General features: G+C 35.1%; 4 protein-coding genes across 4 annotated transcripts in view; 2 read left to right on the forward strand and 2 right to left on the reverse strand.

The window, feature by feature from the left end:
- The first annotated feature begins 507 nt into the window (after positions 1 to 507).
- On the forward strand, positions 508 to 5,149 carry LOC108727980 (cationic amino acid transporter 4). The gene is made up of 9 exons (XM_018456323.1): positions 508 to 598; positions 972 to 1,124; positions 2,026 to 2,274; positions 2,708 to 3,043; positions 3,276 to 3,522; positions 3,597 to 3,987; positions 4,206 to 4,428; positions 4,513 to 4,674; positions 4,799 to 5,149. The coding sequence occupies exons 2-9, from the start codon at positions 983 to 985 to the stop codon at positions 4,981 to 4,983; spliced, it is 1,935 nt and encodes a 644-aa protein (XP_018311825.1). The 5' UTR covers positions 508 to 598; positions 972 to 982; the 3' UTR covers positions 4,984 to 5,149.
- Positions 5,150 to 7,736: 2,587 nt separating this feature from the next.
- LOC108727981 (acetyl-coenzyme A transporter 1) lies at positions 7,737 to 11,969 on the reverse strand. The gene is made up of 8 exons (XM_018456324.1): positions 11,294 to 11,969; positions 9,907 to 10,196; positions 9,665 to 9,819; positions 9,382 to 9,575; positions 9,122 to 9,306; positions 8,924 to 9,041; positions 8,566 to 8,781; positions 7,737 to 8,481 (listed from the first exon to the last, which is right to left on the reverse strand). The coding sequence occupies exons 1-8, from the start codon at positions 11,510 to 11,512 to the stop codon at positions 8,302 to 8,304; spliced, it is 1,557 nt and encodes a 518-aa protein (XP_018311826.1). The 5' UTR covers positions 11,513 to 11,969; the 3' UTR covers positions 7,737 to 8,301.
- A 913-nt stretch (positions 11,970 to 12,882) lies between these two features.
- On the reverse strand, positions 12,883 to 15,299 carry LOC108727956 (uncharacterized). Its single transcript, XM_018456276.1, has 7 exons — positions 14,951 to 15,299; positions 14,701 to 14,827; positions 14,532 to 14,639; positions 14,019 to 14,289; positions 13,741 to 13,932; positions 13,214 to 13,362; positions 12,883 to 13,143 (listed from the first exon to the last, which is right to left on the reverse strand). The coding sequence occupies exons 1-7, from the start codon at positions 15,207 to 15,209 to the stop codon at positions 13,005 to 13,007; spliced, it is 1,245 nt and encodes a 414-aa protein (XP_018311778.1). The 5' UTR covers positions 15,210 to 15,299; the 3' UTR covers positions 12,883 to 13,004.
- Positions 15,300 to 18,766: 3,467 nt separating this feature from the next.
- Positions 18,767 to 21,687, forward strand: part of LOC108727942 (uncharacterized) — a 34,969-nt gene continuing 32,048 nt past the window's right edge. The window contains 1 exon segment of the mRNA XM_018456259.1: positions 18,767 to 18,897. The gene's annotated coding sequence lies outside the window, so the exon portion shown is untranslated.

The following is a 21,687-nucleotide window of genomic DNA, read 5'->3' on the forward strand; positions in this document are numbered from 1 at the left end:
TTAGTATCCTCTTTTTGTCAATGATATTTTGCTGGAACCATCGCGATTTTCGTAAGTTCAATTTTTCAAGGTTTAAACTTCCAGACCTTAAAAAAGATATCAACTATTTTTAAAATTCCAATTAATACTATCTCTTTGCTGATTATACATTTTATCGATATTCTGTCGATTTACAAAATGTAATTTCTCGCAGATTTAAATCAATTAAGACTTAACGTAGAAATACGGAAAAATATGTTTAAAAAGAAATTATGAGGCAAATATTATACATGTATCCAGAATGAATTTTTAAGTCATTAATAAAAATCATAGAAATTTAATTTAGAAGCAATATATTATTTAATTAGAATATATCTTTAATTTCTCATTTAATCCTGTTCTCTCTTAGCCATATTAATGCCAGCAGCAATATTGCTTTTTAACATCTAGGACCGGTTCTTGATTGGCTATCTACTGCGCATTCGCAAGAATACAACATCCCTTATCCTTTATATCGCGAACCATACGACCCCCTCGGCATCTACTGTGCTTGCACGATCCGTAGCACGTAGTCGACAGAGTCGACGGTCTCGTCGTTGAATGTCCGTGTAATTACAACGTAAGTACGCTCTGCCACGCCATGAATACATTCCGTTGCATCTCGACGTGCCCTTGGGATACTCCAGGATCGCCTTTTTTTATCGATCGCATCGCCACGAAATGCGTGTGTGGGTCATGTTCGACGTTGCTATTTGTCACCGTCGTGACATATTGTATCGGAACACCATAGAGTTTTAATTATCGATTTTTCTTTATTTTTACTCAATGGAAATTTCTGCGCAGTGCACGTTTTATCCAATCTGAGATTCTCTCGACAAATGATGTACATTCGATAATATTTTTTATTTAAAAAACACACGTAACTGGATAATTTTTTTTTCTCTTCGACTAAGCAGAATGTCGGTAAGCCGGGAATTGGAATCCTGTTTCAGGATCCGTCATCATGCCGTCGGTTCGCAGGATGATCCTGGGCCATGTTATGTCCGGCTTGTACAACAAGATGTGCCGTCGGAAGAAGCTGGAGGGCGATTTGCTCGAAACCCCGATGAAGAGGTGTCTTTCCACCTTTGACATCACGTTGCTCGGTGAATATACTTTTGTAACTACAACTTGAAATCAACTTTGTGACTAATTATAAAAGAAAATATTTTTGGATGCCCCTTACTTCATTGTATTTAAATTACTTTTACATTTTATTATTATTTGCCTTTTTATATTATTACTTTTATGTAAAGATATTTATATTATTATTATTGTTATTCTTTATATGACATGTGCGACATGCAGCTTGCCATTACACACGCGCGCATTATCGCGGTGATGATAAGCGTAATAGTCCGGAATAATAGCCTTGAGTGATATATCGCGTTAAATAACGGTATTATATGAACTATTAATAAAAGTAATCATGAAGCCGCTGTGCTTTATAGAAGAATTACGCTTGGGTTAAGATTAACTCACTCGACAGTTAATAATATTAATTATAACAGTATTGTACTTATACTTAATGAAGTCTGTAGAAAACAAATTTTGTCGAATTGCTACAAATTTTATCGACGAGAAGGCACCAAATATTATGCAGATTCTATTATATTCAATGTGACAGCAATTGGTATATATATATAAAATATATATATATACAAACAACAAAATCTACCGCATATGAGAACAAATTTATACCAAAACTATGCAAATTAAAAGCTTGCTGACAATCTGACAACAAATTAACGGCAAGAATTAACCGACCAAAATCGAACCTGACCAAAGCTTTGCTCAGTTTTTGTCGACAATTTGCTTTCATATTCTGCCAGCAAGAGCTTTGTTAACAAAACACAAGCTTAATACGAACACAACTGATGATAATTAATTTGCTGAATATCGAATTTACCAGCAATTTGTAGGCAAATTGCAGTCAACATTTTGTTGAGTATTACATATATATATTATATATATATGCATAACAAATTGAATTTCTACTATTCCCAGGTGTGGGTCATATGGTTGGCGCTGGAATTTATGTACTGACGGGAACGGTTGCGCACGACACCGCTGGTCCCGGAGTGATCTTTAGCTTTCTTGTGGCTGGCTTTGCTTCCGTTTTGGCTGCGCTTTGTTACGCCGAGTTAGCTGCCCGAGTGCCAAAGGCGGGTAGCGCGTACGTCTATACTTATGTCTCCATCGGCGAATTTTGGGCCTTTATCGTAGGATGGAACCTCATCTTGGAGCATATGATCGGTACGAGCCTGTTTCTTGTACAAAACTTAAAGGGTCAACAGGAACGAAAAAAATGAATTAGATAAACCACCTTGGAAAATTTAATTATTCGAATTTTTTATATAATTTTTCAAAATTTTTATATACATTTCAGAATCTTTCTGCAATTTCTGTATAGTTTTATAACTTTTTAGAAAATTTCTTAAATGTGAATTTTGAAATTTCTAAAATTTCTTAGTCTGTAATTTCCGAGAAAAGTTTATAAGATCTGAAGAAGTTTAAGGTATTTTTTCAGAAATCTTCATAAATTTTAAATACAAAAAATTCTAAATATGTAAGATATGAGGATTCTTTTTATCTCAGGGTAAAATATCAAATTGATGTAATTAGTAACAAGAGAAAAAATTAAATCAGACTGATAATTAATGAAAGTTTTTTTTATCGTATTAATTAGGCGCGGCATCTGTGGCGAGGGCTTGGAGCGGATATGTGGATTCGTTGATAGGAGGTGCGATTAGCAATTATACTCGCGACGTGATGGGTGGCTGGACCATGGGAGAGCCGCTGGGCACCATCCCGGATATCCTAGCTAGCGGATTATGTTTGGCTTACGCGATGCTTTTGGGATTAGGCGTGAAGACCTCAGCGACGGTGAACTCGTTACTGACCATCGTCAACCTCGCGGTGATGGCACTGGTCATCGTTTTGGGTATTTATTACGCGGACATTACGAACTGGAGTAGTCAGAACGGTGGTCTTTTGCCATATGGTTTCGGCGGTATAATCACAGGTGAGTTATCTCTCTGAAGTAGATTGCTTAAACAAACACGATGCAAAATATAGGTGGATTTGCATTATCTCGTTATTAAATACTTAATTATCCAGTAATTGTCCGATAATTACGAATGTAATAGAAATTATATACAAGGAAAATGGTTTATATTATTCTACACAGGTGTATTTGAACTGAAAGGATTTAATTACTGAAAGGAGTTAATTAAGATCCTTGACGCATTATTCAGGTGCAGCAACGTGTTTCTATGCCTACGTCGGCTTTGATTCGATCGCGACTTCTGGGGAGGAAGCTCGCGATCCAGGACGGAGCATTCCGCTGGCGACGATGCTCTCGATGGCGATAGTAACTGTTGGATACATGCTGGTCAGCGGCGCTCTGACTCTGATCGTACCGTATTGGGAGATTAATCCTACCGCCGCTCTCCCGGAAGCTTTTTCATCCAGAGGAATTCCATGGGCTAAATATGTGATAAGGTAAGCAATTTTATTTGAATTTCTGATTTAATTAAAATTCTTAAAATGTATTAATTGAAAATTGTTTTGTGCAGCGTGGGTGCTCTTTGCGGAATGACAACGACTCTTTTCGGATCTTTGTTCTCCCTTCCAAGGACAATGTACTCCATGGCAAACGACGGTCTGTTATTCGGCTTTCTCGGTCGTATCAGCGAGCGCACGCAAGTGCCGGTGTGCAATTTGATCATAAGTGGACTGTTCAGTGCCTTAATTGCTTTACTATTCGATCTCCAGCATTTGGTAGAGTTTATGTCGATCGGGACTTTGCTCGCATATACTATCGTGGCAATTAGCGTTGTCCTGCTGAGGTATCTGCCCGAGCAACAACCTTCCGAGCAATCTAATATCGGTACACCGAGCAGTGGTTGCTCCTCGCCACCCACGGAGGAAGCAGACTCCAGTAGCATCGCATCTGCCAAATCCGAAGTGAGTGCGCCACGAGTGCTTTAATAAAATTGCTTTATTAAAATTGACGCCTTAATTGCAGCGTATAATATAATTTCAAAATATTTAGTTTTTGTAAAATGCAAATATCTATCAACAAGATATCTATAAATCTCGTCATAATATATTATAACATTATGCTAGGCAATTCTTAGATTTCCTGGACAATATTATTAATGTAAATCATTTATATCGAGTAGCTGCTGTACGAAGAATCCGGCAGATTTAAGCCGCGATACGCCTGGATGGAAGAATGGCTAGAGGATTACGATACTCGACATGTCATAACCGCTTGTCTAATTATCTATACAATAGCCTGCGCCTTTCTCGGTGCTTTTACGATGGTAGCATTCGAAGTTTCAGTCCCGTTCACGATGGGCGATTACCTCTTTGCAGCAACTTATCTTCCACTACCCATCGGGAGTAAGCTTGTTTCAATTTTGTCGGTTTTTGGCATGATAAAAGGAATATTGTATTCAACTTTATTTATTTGTTGCTTGCTCGCAGGTCTTTTCCTAATTGGCGCTCATAGGCAAAATCCACCCACTGGGAAATTCCGAGTACCGCTGGTACCCTTGATACCTGCGTTAAGCATTCTCTTCAATGTGGGTTTGATAATGCATCTATCGTCAATGACGTGGCTACGATTTTTCGTATGGATGTCATTTGGTATTATGTTAATTATAATCACGCATTAGTCATATGAACAAAATGAATTTTAAATGCAAAACTGAATAGACTATAAATTTTAATGAATTCTAATTTCTCTAATTTCTCTTTGGCTCTTTCTCAGGAATGGCAATCTACTTTCTGTACGGCATTCATTATAGTAAAGAAGCCGCCGCTACTCCAAACTCATATTCCGTTCTAATGGCCACCTCAGAAGCTGAAAAAGGCACAAAATGGGGATCTACGTTACGAGTTAATCCGAAGAATGACAAAGAACCTATTCTGAACGACAAGGAACGTGTTGACTAGAAATAAGTTATACATTTTTATCAATTGTTTTCCTTATCTAGCTCGCCAGTGGAGCCGTGGAAGTAGCTTGAAATTTAAAACTGAAATAATGTTTAAGCTGTCAACAACATGTACGTAAGATTGTATGCAATGAGAATTATATATAAATAATGTAGTTAATGGAATACAAAACACAACACGGTTAATTTTTAAGTTAGTTTTTTTGTAAGTTTTAATATAGTTAATGCATAATTAATTGCACTCGGCTACTTAAACGCCATATTATTTTATATATAAAATCTATTCTGTATTTTTCGTTTACACATTTCCTACTTCGGCGGCTCCACTTTACATGTTGTTTGAAATTCAAAGTTTATGGAATATATTTTGTAAATATGACCTCTTAGAGGACTTTTTAACTCATGCATTTTGAAATTTCCTCGAGAAAGTTTTGTCTGGTACAAAAAACTATTTTTGGTACTTAGCTTTATCTTGTTCGACTAATCACGACAGCGATACCTATAATTCCTATATTTTAAGCTTGTATTTTTACTTCTTAACTTGATCAACGAACATTATCGCTTTTTAGATGACTATTATTCTTATCGCAAGATTAAACGATGTATTTTATGAAACATTATGTGTTGCCAGTACTTGTTGCTAGTATAAACTTGGAGAGTCTTAGTTTATCTGTTTTATGTTTTATTACGTACAAATTCAAACATCGTCGGGAACTCATCGAACTTTCTCTTATTTCGCGTAGCTTGATTTAATATAAGTATCAATTAAGAATACTGCGATAAAAAATATTTTTTTCGTCATGGCAAGAATGACCAAAAGCTATTTTGTTATCAATTAAATTAAAACTTATTTAATATAACTTTAATAAATTTATATTCTCATTTAATATAAATTCACGTTTGCGCAATTGAATCTAGAATTGTGTCTTCGAAACGGGTAGATCTAATACAAAAATAAAGAATTTATGAATCTCGTAATAGACTCATTCTTACAGCAATCATTTAGATGATAATTTATATATTAAAAATATGTGTTACTTGTCTTTTAATTTATTAGTCAATTTACAGCGTAAAGAGCTGAAAGAGATAATTAGGACGCAACACATGCTTCGTGAAAGATTTCTAGTGATACCAAGAATATTATGTTATATCTGCAATACTATTTGCGTGATGTATTATTGTTTATTAATCTATAGTTTTCTTTATTAATTTTATTAATTTACAATTTGTGTGCATTATGTACACACGTGTTGTTCATGATGGGTATAATGGCATGGTGTTGCGTGGAAAGTATCCATATAATAATATACGTAATATCGATGTGTTAACGATAAATGTCATTAAGGTGCTGCAAGACAGGCATGCTTAAATGACGTATAGTTTAGTATCCAGTTGAATTTATTTAATAGAATTATTTATATTTTTTGATGTAAAAATAAATGATAAATATAGATTAGCAATGCAAGTCTTCAAAACAACATAGAGCGATATAATGCTCATTTGTTACAATAACGACATAACTTAAAAATTGTTATTTTAAAATTATTTGCAAAATAATAAACAAAAAGGGACAAAAACATATAAAGAGAAAAAAAACATACTTTAAAAAAATTTTATTCCTCTATGATTAATTTTATAATCATTATTACAAAATTGCAAAGTTGAATTTTAAAATTAATATTACAAAATTTTAATGATCAAAACATTCAAACTTTCTGGAAAACTTTGTTTTTTAGTTGTATCGTTATGGCAGCAAATGAGCGATATATTTCGCAACTGATGATTATTATTGCAATTAAAATGCGGATTCATGTACAAAGTGATTTCGAACAAGGACATTAACAAACTATTAAAAGTCCAATTTTTATTTATAGAAATATTTCTTAGCGTAATTCTCCGTACCTTTCTTCAATAACTGAAACTTGATACAAAAAATAATCATGTATAACCAAAAACATAAATTTCACACAGTTAATACAAATGTAATACACTCGTGTAATTAAATGTCGTTATAGTAATGTACGATATTGTTCTCATGCAACACATTAACCGTTATAATATTCACGCGAGTGACGCAGAGATATTTAAAGTGACTATACCTGATTATTCGTATTCATACCTGATATTTCATCTTCATGGCTGTGACTGCGTTTATTTCTCTATATTGCCGTCAGGAGAGTACAAAAAAGTTGAAATAAAACATATACACATCAGCTCCAACTTTTTATATGAAAAATTTTTATTAACATCCTGCGTTATATGTATTTCGTCATGCGTTCTTTATGCATAAAATACTTTTAGATATATTTACAATAGAGAAACTGCGAACACGCGTCGCACATGTCTTCTGTTTTACAAAACTTCTATGAAATATCTGTAAGTATTCCGTGCAAAATATTATTATTTGAAACAATACGCTGTTCGCAGAGAGATAACAAATTGTAAGTTTATGCACGCATACAAATTTTATCTAAATGATACATATAATAACGTCTCATAAAAAAATAATATATTCCGCTTCTGTTATGATGCGTCGTATTCGGAAAACATTTGACTCGTTGACAAATAAATATGCTTATATAACAAATATATATGTAGGTCCATATACAAAAAAACGTATGTCACACAACACATGTTTCCTTATATATAATAAATAACATTTTACTAATGTTAAATATATATATTATATATTCTATGTAAGTTTTTTAAATATTTTAATATCACTAAATTAATTCTTGATCATAATTCGAATCAATGAAATAAGGATGACAACAATTAGAGATCATTTCAATTATGCACGGAATGTTATTCATTTGACATTATATGATATTATATTAAGTTTTGTCTTCGTGGGCTCTGTACTATATATATTTTATAATAGATATTGCCTCTCGAGGCAAATGGATCGTTATCGATTCACTTCGCGCACATTCTCTAAACTGGAACACTTGGTAAATGTATAGGAAATGATGTATGCACATGCCCCACATATGGGTAAATATATAGTGTGTCCATATAGTTCCTACGGGAATCCGTGAATCAACACGATCGTTAAATAAACTAGAGTAGACTTTACCTTAATAATCACAAAGTTATTAATTTCTTTAAACACATCTCAATGTGGACATTCTTTATGGTACCAGCATAAACAGTAATGGTTAATTGTTACGGGTAAATTATAATAAATTACCCTAATAATTCGATCTGATCTAGAGGAACTACAGTGGATACACTGTATATGCAACGGCACGTTGAAGAGAATTTCCTAATAATTTTACAGGTACCAATGTTAATGAATTTATAACACTGTGCTGATATGTTACCTGTTGTTACGGGTAAGTATAATTTTCCAAGCGGACATCGGTTTCGCTTGTAATATATTAATTTTTCTACGACCCCATCTAAGCCAGGAGAAACCTATGATTAAGCAGAGAATGCTCTCTATGTAGTAACCATCAAGTTGCATAACACAAACACCATTATTGGTATTCGCACAGAGCTGAAAGTACAATAAATAATTATGTTAATCTTTTTATCTCTTTATATATAATAGAATTTTATATAAGAGATAGTCGCAACGAACCTCTCTCTCCGTAATTGTGCTACAGTCATTTGCATAATCGGTACTGCATTGTCTAAATGTTAAGGGATCGACAAACCAAAGCGCAGCCGTGGCAGGCCAATTTCCACCAAGATTGCACAAAGTATTCAGTAATGTCATGTATGTTCCGCCAACTGCCGGATCGCTCACTTTTGCGAAGAAAGCCATCGATGCCACAAACATACTACTCGCAGAAATCTAAAGTATAATAAGAAGTATTATACAATCAATAACTCCAAGTTGGACATCGATTAAAGAAATCCATACTATGTATCAGGAGACACGGTAGTGTCTCGGCGCTAAGCCAAGTGCAACGGCACTACCGTGGTTTAACATTTACCTGATGTATAAAGTATAAGCCTATCAATATCACAAAATAATAAACTGGAACATATCCATTAATTACAATGAATGGTGTAACCCACACCAAAAACGCCGCTATTAAGCCAAAAGCCAACCTGTATCATATAAATTTATAACTGTCAGCCCATTAAAATCTTTATGATTTATTGTCATCTATAAATTATATATTGATTACCTATAAGGCATAGCTTTCATGTAAACATCCATAGGTCTGGGTCCAGCGGTATATTTCGAGATTATTAATGGTAAAATTATTTGTAACGGTATCATGGGTACGGCCATAAAAGCAAACTTTTCTTTAGGAAAACCGGCTTCTATAAGCTTTAAACTGGTTACAGCATCGCATGCGGAAAATCCGATCTGCAGAATGGAGCAATCAAGTAAACATAACGAAATTTATGCTACAAATTATAATTGCAAATTATAATATTCAACCTTTGCAGTCAAGAGAAATATAATCGTGGTCTTTATGGCTGGTAATTTAACTATATCCCATAGCAGCTTGTATGCATGCTTAATATCCGTGTTCAGCTCTTCACCCTTTGAAACTCTACCTTTATCTTCATGTTTGAATAACGCAATAAACGTTGTTGTAATAATAAACGTCCAGCCCCAAAAATATAAAAATCCTAAAAATAAATATGTTCGTTACACACAACCCGAATATATATTTAATATATGTAAATATTTATCTTTTCAATTGCTAGACTCTTCTTACCAGGCAGAGTTAGTATGCCTTCATCAGAAGGGATCGACCTCAAGTAACTGTTGCAAAATTCAGCAGATTCCAGAGAAATAAATAAAACATAGCCAATAAAGTAGCCCGCTGTTTGGCCGACGCTGTTGCAGGTAGACGCATAGCCGACGTTGCACCTTGATGAATAAATCAAAATTAAACAGGCTCCAAGCTTGGAAATATTGCTGATGCATGTACACAAGGTTTAGATATTTCAAAAGTACCTTTTAAGCATTGTAAGTGCCCATCCATCTACTACAATATCCTGAGTCGCGGCGAGTACATTTAAGGAGAAAAATAATGCAGTCAACAATTCAATATTGGGCTTTTCATGTTCCTTTCCCAACCAATGGTCTACGTAATTTGACAAAAGAAGCATGAATAAACCCATTAAATACTGAGTAGGAATCAACCAAGTTTTTCTTCTTCCAAACTTTTGGGAAAAAATGGAGTCTACTATGGGCGCCCAAAAGAGTTTCAACGAAAACGGCCATTGTACAAAACTAAATTCTGCCTGTGTCAACAAAAACATATAAAAGATACATTACTTTCCATATATATATAAATTTTCTGTAATTATTAAATCAATCTAATTTACAGAATATATATATATCCATTTTATTTGATCAGATTCCACAGTATCCAAAATTATATTCAATGTCATTTTAAAGATGATATTTATAATCCATTTTTATTTTAAGACATCTTAATGTCTTAAGATGCTAATACGACTGTCTTAACTGGTTTATGACATCTGAAACTGTATATCTAAGACAGTCTTAAATATAAGAATCAATTATGGCTGGTATGCATAATTGAAACTTATATTTAAAACTATCTTAAGTGCAGACCTAAGATGTCGTGAACTAATTAGAGAGCGCGTATCTTAAGACATTATTTAAGACTTGAAATAAGAACGGAACATCGCTGGTACCTATTCGATTTTTATATTTAAGAGCATTTTAAGTTTTAAGGTGTCATAAACCAATCATAGGCCAGTATTCATAGTTGATTCTTATATTTAAGACTGTTTTAAATATAGTCTTAAGACGTCATCAACCTATCACAGGTTGATATTCATAATTGGTTCTTATTTCAAGACCGTCTTAAGTAATGTTTTAAGATGCTAATACAGTTCTGTAATTAACATTTCAAGATTGTATTTAAGACGAACTTAAGAATCAACTATGAATACTGGCCACAATTAGCTATATTAGCTTCTTAAGACATTACAGTCTTGAAATAAGAATAGATTATGAATACTGACCTTAAATTAAACTTAAGACAATCTTAAATATATAAGATTAGACTATAAATACCATCCTAGGACTCTACATATTACATGATAAATGTTTAACATGATATCAGTAAAAAATTTTCAACAAATACCAAGGAAATTATCTAAGTATATCTCAACATCACTCAACTTGCTTTCTAGCAAGAGACGTTACAGTGTAATCATCTCATCTTTGTTTAACATTAGTAAATAACAATATAATAGGATATAATGATTCACTGTATTACATTGTGTCTCGTATTAAAAAGCACCTTAACATATTGTTTTTTTACTTACAATTAGCAGGATAATTGTAAAAGAAAGCTTTCACATACCTGTTGCCGATAGGAAACTCCTCTGTTCTGCAACAGCATGGGGATGGAGCCGCATAATCCCAATGGGATACCCTGCAGCAGATACAAGAAGAATAAAATCGCAATATTCTTCTCGTCCCCTCGCAGATCAGAGGGTTCCTGACTGCTACTCGAATCGACGACGCCATCCTCCGTAGACCGATCCTCCTTGTCGAGTTTTCTCCTCATATTAACATCCATATGAGTGAGTCAGCAACGAATATTTACGCTCGTGCCACGTTCACGCACCGCTTAGTGATTTTCAAGGTTATCACCGATTAGGTTAGAATCTCCGCTTGTCACCGCATATCGTGGACGAATGGACGCGCGCGACGTGAGATCGCATCGACGACGATCAAATTCCCGGAGAAACAACGGTGGACGAGCGAGTGATACTCACGCTGGTCGACGTCGAGTCGTTGCTGACGACGCGATCATCGCGGATACATAACCTTTCGTTGCCGTCAGCTGTTACAATTAAAAAGGAAACTAAACTCCGAAACTACGGTTTGTAATGTGAAATTCAGTCTTTCACCTTTCTCTTTATGTCGACATTGCGACAACGGAAATGTACGAGAAGCAAAGCGAGAACAACACGAGGATAGAAACTCCAAACACAGCGAACACTGTCGCGTTGCCACGTTGCTTCTTATTAGGACACGTCAGTTATACTTTGTTTTTTCTGTGCAACGTCACGTGCGTGCCAGACGGCAGACGAGGTATTAAAGCGCCACCTCGCGTGAAACGGTGTTATTTGGAGGGAAGATCAAATAAAACTTTAGGGGTGACTTCGACCAAGCTCCGATTAACTCGATCAACGATTAATTTAACCAAAATAAATACCTGTTTCTACTAATGTAGATTAACTCTGATCCTGGTTTAACTTACTTTTCACCCTTTCCTAGTTCTAATGTCCATTTCTACCAATGTAGATTACCTTTAATCTCAGTTTAATTTACTCTCTTCATTCTTTTTTCCTAATTTTAGAAATAGAAAAAATGAAAAGTATATAACAAAAATAAAAGTTAATCTGCATTGATAGAAACGAGTATAAAACCGGGATTTATAGTCGATTAATTCTTATATTTAAGACTATCTTATGTACAATCTTAAGATATCATGAACCAATCAGAGAGCTGTATTAGTATGTTATTAAGATGATATTAAAATAAGAATGGATAATGAATACCGTTTTAAAAAAGAATTAAAAAGGAATAAAGAATAAATTAAACCAAGATTATAAAATTAATCTACATTAAGATAGGTCAGAATCGCTAAAAAAAAACCTCTAATACAATATATGTACAGTTGGTTGTTCTCAATCTTTCTTTTCGATACGTTAAACATAATTCTATTAATCAATTAAATAGTTTTATTCGTATTAATTATGTCCATTTCTATCAATGTAAGTTAATTTTAATCTCGGTTCAACTCTCTCTTACCCTTCATCTTTTTTTTTAATTCTTCGAAGAGTTAATTGAACCAAAATTAAAATTAAACTACATTGATCGGAACGGGGGTATTAATAAAACAGTGCTAATTAATTAATCGTTGTTTGATCAAAGTCGCCTTCAGATACTTAAATTGCGATACTATATAATTGTATAAACAGATTTTATTTTTTGCGTGCGTGCATCCTCCTTTATCAAACAGTTGGATGAGTGATAATAAAATGGTGTGATTGCAACAAGTCTTACTTATAAGCTTTCCTTATGTAATTACAAGTAAACACGTCGCAGCTTTCATTTTTCGATGCTACGCCAACAGCCAGCTTGATCAAGTCCTTTATGGCTATGCTCACCGTATTGGTATTAAGTACGTTGTTTCGTATTCTGCAAGAATGTAAGTTAATCGATCAGTTTCGTATCGCGAAGTACTTCGATATTGAGAAAATTTGCATACAGATTGGTAAGATGAAATCTCCGATTTGTGCTCAAGATCTCGACATCTTTTCCGACATCGGACAAGTAATCCTTTTGAATTTCGCAAGTCAACCTGGCGACACATCTTGGAGAGATCACAAGTTTGCTGCTCGAACCATCTTTTTGTATCTGTTCATAAAAAAAACAGCACTTTCTCGGTAAAAATTCTTTTTAGAATTATTTGTATAATTTTTCAGAATTTCTCTCTCTCTCTCTCTATATATATATATATAAATTTTATAAATTTTCAAATTTCTAAAAATAATTTTATAACTTTTTAGAAAATTTCTCACATTTTTATACGGATAAGAATACTTTAGAAATTCTATATCTTTCCTAAGGCTTTTCATTCTATAATTTAAAAAAATTATAAAATCTGGAGAAATTTAAAATATTTTTTATTAAAGCTTCATGTAAATTAAAAATATAAAAAATTCTTAACATTACAAGAATCTTTTTCATCAAGACTTAATAAGGTTTTTGCGTGAAGAGAGATTATTACGTAACCTTAGCTAAATTTTCCTTCAACATGTACAAAATGTAATCCATTTGGAAGTTGGTTTGCTCTTCCTCCGTGAAAGTCTCTGATCTTTTCCTCCTACCAGCCACGAAGCTGATTGGCAGAAGAACAGGGTTTGAAGCTAACGCCGCTGCTGCTCCAATCAATGCAACGCCTGCTAGAGCCTTTAACGCTATTGCCTTAATGAATAAATATAATTCTCTGTTTATTTATCCGATTGTTTTCATTTTTAGGTGAAAAATGTCCATCCCCTCCCAATATACACCTTTTGTGCTTGAATATTTCCTTGTGGCGTGCTTGCATCTGGATAACTCGCGTCATTTGGGCCGAATTCGTCACCATCGGCCAATGTTCCCGAAATTCCATAGGTGCTGATCGAACCTCCATGTCCAGCCGGTCTACCATAGCCTCCATAACCATTAACGACGTAACCGTATCCTCCACCGTTTCCCGAGCCATATCCTCCACCATTTCCAGAGCCATATCCCAAAGTGATGGGTCTATTAGCAGTTTCACTTGCTGGACGCGGTCCATACCTTGTTTTCATTAAAATTGATGCATAAAATGCAAGTATAATGTTCAATGTCCGTAGTTTTCTTCCTTTTTTCACGAATTAAAACCTTTTTTTGAAATAGTTGTGATCTTTCGCGTACAATTTTTTAATTCAATAAAGAGAAATCTTTCTCTTCTTTTTTCCTTCAAGTCTTCTTTGAGTTAATACAGAAGACGACGGAGATTAGCGGAAAATTTATGATCGTGGGAAGTTAGGTAAATTTACCTGTCTCCTAACTGACTTCCTGCGTAGACTCCGCTTCCGCTTCCTCCACCGGGCCTGTCGCCGTTTCCGATGGAACCTGGGGACCGACCTTGCGTTTGCCATCCGTATCTGAAAGGAAATATTGTGTTTCCTAAAATATTTTCATACGAAAGGTAACTTTTATCACTACCTATCAATGGGCTGACGCTCGCTATATTGGGAAGAATACCGTCCGGTCTCTAAAGGAATCCTGTTGTAATTGTAATCCGGTCGTGCCAATCCGCTGGAACTGTATTTAGAACTGCAGCAACTGGAACTTGCAAATAAAAATATTCCAAATAATCCGAGCTGTCATTAAATTTCTTTATTGTCACGTTTTAAGTTTAAGATTAACGTTTAAAAAAAAAAACTACGATCAAATCGAAAATATATTGACTTATCTCTTTCGAGACTCGAGTCGCGATGTAAAATGGTTCTCGGTTTCTTATCCGTTTTTTTTATTTCTTCCTCGTCGATGTTATCCAGAGCAAGCTTCGATGAGTTTTTACCGCGAATGGCATTTGCCAGGAATTTGTCTTCCGAATTGGAGAGGTTCTTTGAATTTTCGGTCGTCGTCGTATATTCACTTTTCTCCGCTAACGTACAACAAACACCGAAGATGACAGAGAGAATTAGAACGTGCGTCATTGTCGCGAGCATTTTACTTGCTGCCAGAGTTCAGAACGTTCCGGATATTGAGTATCAAGTATAAATAGTTCCGATGTTGCAAGAAGTCCAACGAACATTCGTTCTAACGTAGAGATGACACAAAAGTGGCTCTCTAATTTCTCAAGTTTCACCTATTTATATAGCGGTCATGCATGGGATGCTGTCGCGTATTCACCCCTCAGGGACGAATTCAAAACTTTTCTGCGGTAAAATCTACAAAATGTAGCAAAGCAGAAGTTCCTATCTCTAAGTTCTTTCTTTCTACATTTTTTAATATCTTTTTTAAGTAATGGAAAGTTTTACTCGAAAACTTTATAGACGTCTATTAGTTTGGCAGGTTTTTTATTTATATATGTACATACGTATTATACGTATTATACGTATTATGTGTTATTTATTTCATATTTAAATTAAGAGAAACAACATAAATTTTATAGATAACTATAGTTATTTGCAATAAACGGAAGTTGTGCAATAAATAATAATAATAATAATAGTAAAGTGATCATCAAAGTTCATATTTAATGAATTTTAATGCGAACCGTATAAAAATAGATAATAAAAGTGTTTGCGATCACGAATAGATTACAATAATTAGGTATATGTAGATATTTATTACAGCAATTAGAAACTAAATGAAATAATGAGGTATTTATTCTGACTAACGATTTGATAATTTCTACTCTTATTCTTGCTGCATAACATAAGCGATTGCAGAACATGTAATTTTTACATAAAATAATATCATAATAGCTGCGTCCCTGAAGTCATAAAGTGTGACCAAACGTCAAGCAGTAGAGGAGCGCTAGCGAAAATAAAAGTCGTGAATGAGTCAACAATTGTCACGCCAACACATTAATTAAGATTTCTCATTATTGTTTTCGTCATTTGCTTGCGAAATTCGACAAATTCGTGAGGCGAGATTACACCACTACGTTCCATCTACCTCGCGTCTTGAGTTATAACACCTTACGCTTCGTTTTGACCCTTTAAGAAACCCATTCAATTCAGTCAACTTTCTCTCTTATAATTAATGCCTAATTAATTTTATTTTTGCGGAAATATGTCATAAAACTCGAATAATTCTTCTTCCGTTTTTTTTTCACTTTCCCCTTATGTTCGCTACGGTTCTTGCCCTTTCCGCATCACGAAAGTCTACTTCTCTTTCTGTCGGTGAAAATTTAATATGTAATCTCAATTTTTTTTAATCTCTGATATATTTACTTTGCGAGAGAGCGAGAGAAAATTGAGACGATCTGTACGACAAGAAATCTGGTCCACGAGAAACAAATTTGAGAGCAAGTAAATAAAGAACAACTAGATCCGAAATATTTCGCCGGATTGTTGGTTTTCAATTTCCCTCATTCCTTTAACGAATTTCGCCATTGCGAAATGTGAATAGGACAATCTGTTCCGCCGTGGAAGCCGCTAGTGTGACCAATGACTAAAATTATGCGAGTACACCATACCAACATTGTTTTAGTCCTTGTACTACGGAATTTGCAACAGTGAAAAAATCCTCGGGTCAGAATGTCAGGGATGTCCTTGTAAAGCGACGATAATAGTACAGACTATTATATTTGTGTCACCTTTTCAACGTTTATAATTATCGCTATGATGATAGTCGTAGGTAATAGCCGATAATTGATTATTAATCAGTTATCTTTTTATTGGTTGTTTCGTTATTTGTAATTTTGAGAACTGAATAATAAACTTTAATCCTGAGAAACATTCCAAATTTGAAACAGAAAGAGGGGCGTTTCCTCGACCCTCTATACGCGAGCGTTCGAGCATGACGGAAAAACGCGTGTACATCGACAATTGTGTCGAGTACGTGTATTCGATCAACCGCAAAAAGCGGAACGAGACGCGGACATTAATTTAAGCGGAACCGACGATCCCCGCGAGGGCCGGCAAGTTATACGATGAAAGAGAGAACTCGATTTTATTCCGTGGGTGCTGGAGACGGGACATTAGGGGCCTAATTTAAAGAAAAGAGGGGATGGCCACCACTCGTTAGGACAGGGGTATTCCCGAGTGGGAATAGGATGGGACACAGAAAGAATGAGAGGAACGGAGTCGGAATGGCCCGGAGAAGATACGGGAGATCGCGGAACGGAGCGAGAGCAGAGTAATCAATACGCATTCACACGCGGTGTCTCGTGTTCCCCGGTTTCCATGGGAACTGACGCCCACGCATGCGTCGGTCTAGCAATGCTGCTGTATCAACGAGATCGTCTGGAGGTCTGAATCAGTCTCGCGCCAACCATTCCGTGCATGAGAGGCCCACTCTGTTGCCGATCAACGGCAATTGGCAAAATCATGAAAGAAATTATATTATATCACTAAGATGATGCGATGATATCAGCTCTCAAGATACATCGCAATTTTATACATCGTAATCCTACTCCAAAATTGATTTCAATATTTCTTATAATTTCACTATATGATAAAGTATTTTGCTGATCAAATGTATGTGCTGAAGAAATAGAATGTAATACAGAGCGGTACACAAGCGCTATGTATAATAGATTAATAATTACAATAATTTTATTTATATAATAATAAACCATTAAAGAGAAACAAAATGCAATTTTCTGTATTTCCTCCACGAATAGACTACAGCTACTTCGAGAACGATCGGCGTCTCCGGAGTCTGAAGCACGATCAACCAAACCGTGCGGGATTATTCCCCCGACGACGGTCATCCTGGTCCCTCTATCACCGTCATTCGGGGGTTCAGCCGTAGCGTCCATCCGACGGATGTACGTTCAACCAGCCTCTCTCCCTCCGTTCCGGCTCGGCCACCCTTTTGACGGTACGTGGAGTCGCTGCGACGAAGGGGAAGAGGGTTGCTCGTTGCGGCGCGCCTGCGTCGAGTCCCCAATGACGACTCGGCTAGGTAGGTGCTCGACCCGGACGTAGTTGGGAGAAAACAAGCGGTAGACTGCCGCCGTTCCCGCGTAACGTGGACTTTTTCTCGTCGAGTTTCGGCGAGTGAGAGAGATCGCGCGGCACGAACGAAAGGCTAACAAGCCGAGATTATAGAGTGGTTCTCGGTGGTCATGGTGCGAAGGTGAAGGTGCGGTGATCGCTCGAGGTGAGATTTAAACGATGGTGACGCGAGGCTCGGGCGTAGCGGATATAATAGCGCGAAAAAAAACTGACGTTCGATAATATAGCGCGCGTTAAGTTCGTTGAACCTTTGGTGGATCTGCGGGTGTTGCGGTTGATGCGACTCGAGTGTACTTGAGAGCGTGTTGGATCCACGGCCGCCGCTGCGGAGGGTGACGATGCGCGTCAACTAATTACGCGCGAATTCCGTATTCCACATATCAAATCAGCGTCGATTTTTCATATGAGCGTTATATTATTACAGCACCGTGATAGTTGCGAAAAGAACTGTTGTTCTGTATCCCTTTAATTTTTAGAGACTGTCCTCGATATTTCTGGCCATTTGCGTCTCTATGTGCGTCTTGCGTGTGTCGTGTTGTTTCCGGTGCAGCTGGATGTGGCGCCGAGAAAGATTACGATAGATGCATGTTTGAAGAGAAAGAAAAGAGAGTACATTGGTCTTTATATAGTGTACTGTATTGAGGTTTTTAAATCGCCGATTGCATGTGGGTCACGAGTTGCATTCGTTCCAGCTAATGAGATAGAAGGTTCGCCGAGCTAAGAGGTAAGCCTGTTAACTGGCGTTACTAACAGAAAGTTATTGTTGATGCAAAAGCGATTCGAAGAGCAAATTGGAGTTAAATTAATGTATAAAAAAGAAATTCATCAGCGAATTAATTAATCCTGTTAACATAAAACAAAAAGCTGATCAGATCAACTTTCTGGTTCTTAATTTTGAAATTAATCTAATGAAAAACTGTAAAATTATATAGAATAATTACATTTGTTAGAATTCAAAGAAATTTGCCACTGTTTAAATGCGCTGAGTCTGTTTTACTCTGAACAAAGAAAAAACCTTCGAAAAAATTTATTGGTCGAAGGAAATATATTATAATTAATTTTAATTGAGAGACAATGATTAGTGGCGGTTATAATTTGTTTTAAATAATTTTATTTTCTTTAACATAAACATATATTTTTTTTAAACATTGATTCGAACATTGATTACGTAAAATGAATCTTAGCAGTAAAGAATTTCAATAAAGGAAAAACGATTGTAGACAGTTAGAAATTTTTATCAAAGGGATAAAAGTCACGTGGCTATAGTAGGTGTCTGCAATTTATCGTGTCCTTAACCTCGTAGAAAATCAATGTTCTTCATATACCTCTGTAAACTGTATGTTCCACATATATTGTTACACAGTTTAAGCATCTTCATTTACAATAATAAATAAAATAAATAAGGAATTCTCAGAACAACACAAAGTCCAAAATCGTTTTTAAGATGTCTTATATCCTAATTTTGGATTTTATGTTGTCTAAGTTCATAAGCTCTGTTTCATTATAGAGAGATACATAAAACGTGCTTTGTTAAAAAAATTTTGTCAGTAGTAAATATAAATAATAAATAGAAAATATGATAAATTTATTTCATTTTCATATTAATGATTATATCGAAATCATTCCATAAGAGTTGATTTTGCAATTTTTGCATAGTCCGCGCGTTCGCTACTTGAAATTTAAATAAAGCACTAACTATAGATAAGCATCCCTTAAGATATGCAGGATTAAAGGATGTTCTTTCCGACACAAAGGGATCGGTAATGAGTACTACCGCAGTGTTTGCACAAGAATCGCGCTTCTTTTGCCCATGATCCTTCGTGGGTTGCTTGTAATTCAGGGGCGTTCGCCCTGCCAAATTGTTTAAAGGAAAACGCGTTTAATGTAAATGTAAATGGTTTCTAAAATAAATTCGATAGAGAAATACTGATAATGGAGTACAATTTGTATTACAATTTTAGGAGATACAAATTTGAACAATTGACGAACTTAAATTAAATCTTATTCTCTATGCATAATATTTATCCATATAATTTCTCCCCTCGGATTCTTCTATATTTTATCTTGCGAAGTATTATAAAAAAATAATACTTTTGTGTTAATCTGTAATTTATGTAATGTGCAATACACAATATATTTGATATCAATATTATACAAATTTTTTTTATAATTATGATCGGCTCTGTATTCGTTAAATTTAAATTGTTTAAATATTGCACGGTAGATGAATGTTCTATTTTCTCATTTCTATTTTTCGGATAAAAAAATATGATATCGATCGACTGTCAACTTCGTCTCCAAGACATCCGATGTGTAAAAATTCGACTAGATTTTGATCCCTAACTCTCCCCCTACTAGCTCCTTAACTTAAATCTCACGAGGGTAACGCTATAGGAAAGGGAGTAAATCGCGCGTCTTCCATGCTGCTGCTATCCGCGTGATTCTCGAATCCGAATTGTTCTCTTCGCAGCTGCAGTGTATTGTTTCTCATCAAGGATTATAGGGTATTTTCAATTGTATGATGGTGACATGATGGCACATCTCTTATGACAAGGGACGCATTCCTTCCGTGACAATTGTCATTACTTCCAGATATTATGTATTTACTATATTTTCAAGATACTTTCTCAAATATTGTAGATTGTCGACACTATAAATTCGCAGGGCACTTGGACTTTTATTGATATTGAAAACGTCTAATGTAATTATTTACAGATTTTTAATTTTTTAACGTGTCGTATCTCTGACCTTCATCACGTATTATATGAGATACTAAGTCCGGTTTACCAGTATAAGAATTATAAAAAGATAAATAGTAAGTTAAATCGAGATTAAAGTTAATCTTATATTGATAAAACCGGGCTTTAATATATCATTTAATATGCGATGAAGGTCAGATAGCCGCATTTAGAAACAATTCAGGAGCTGATTAAAAACCGTGGCCTTTATATCATTTCTTTCTTCGTTCATATTTAATTACTTAAATCTAAAAATTAATTCAGTTCATTTTACGTAAATATTGAAAACAAACTTTTTAAAACAATTAATTTCTAATTTGTGAATACAATCATTTCTATTCTATAAAAGATATTTTTATTCTTTAAATATTATGGAGTGAAATTTCACTCCAAAAAAAGTGTAAATACTGCCACTATTGAAAAAGAACTGGAAATATTTGCATTCTTGAATAAGAGTAACAGATTTTTCACTCTTTTAAAGTGAAATTCACTCTAAATGTATGAAATCTCACTTCAAAATCTACCACTCTTTTATTCAAAAGTACAAATATTTGAGTACAAAATCGATGAGGATTCGAAACTGAGATTTTGAACATCCCGGATAAATTTTTCCGAGGGGAAAAGATCTTCGAGCATTTTGCGTATCGTAAATCTCGAAGTTGAGCCCGTGAAATCGTTGAAAAATTGCTATGGCGCGCGTTTAATCCCGGCTTTTGGGTCGAACGTTCATACTGAGAGGGTGTAAAGGCCGTACACTAAAATCTGCGGAACATTAT

This window comes from Mycetomoellerius zeteki, unplaced genomic scaffold (genome assembly GCF_001594055.1).
Source record: "Mycetomoellerius zeteki isolate Tzet28-1 unplaced genomic scaffold, Tzet1.0 scaffold565, whole genome shotgun sequence".
NCBI lineage: Eukaryota > Metazoa > Arthropoda > Insecta > Hymenoptera > Formicidae > Mycetomoellerius > Mycetomoellerius zeteki.

Coding starts and splice junctions, on each gene's coding strand:
- LOC108727980 (XM_018456323.1), top strand. CDS start 983: ATGCCGTCGGTTCGCAGGATGATCCTGGGCCATGTTATGTCCGGCTTG. Junction 3,988..4,205: donor TCGCATCTGCCAAATCCGAA/GTGAGTGCGCCA, acceptor TATATCGAGTAG/CTGCTGTACGAAGAATCCGG. Junction 4,429..4,512: donor TCTTCCACTACCCATCGGGA/GTAAGCTTGTTT, acceptor GCTTGCTCGCAG/GTCTTTTCCTAATTGGCGCT.
- LOC108727981 (XM_018456324.1), bottom strand. CDS start 11,512: ATGGATGTTAATATGAGGAGAAAACTCGACAAGGAGGATCGGTCTACG. Junction 10,197..11,293: donor GAGTTTCCTATCGGCAACAG/GTATGTGAAAGC, acceptor TTGTTGACACAG/GCAGAATTTAGTTTTGTACA. Junction 8,482..8,565: donor GCACAATTACGGAGAGAGAG/GTTCGTTGCGAC, acceptor TTGTACTTTCAG/CTCTGTGCGAATACCAATAA.
- LOC108727956 (XM_018456276.1), bottom strand. CDS start 15,209: ATGCTCGCGACAATGACGCACGTTCTAATTCTCTCTGTCATCTTCGGT. Junction 14,290..14,531: donor GGAAGTCAGTTAGGAGACAG/GTAAATTTACCT, acceptor AATGAAAACAAG/GTATGGACCGCGTCCAGCAA. Junction 13,933..14,018: donor GAAATATTCAAGCACAAAAG/GTGTATATTGGG, acceptor TTATTCATTAAG/GCAATAGCGTTAAAGGCTCT.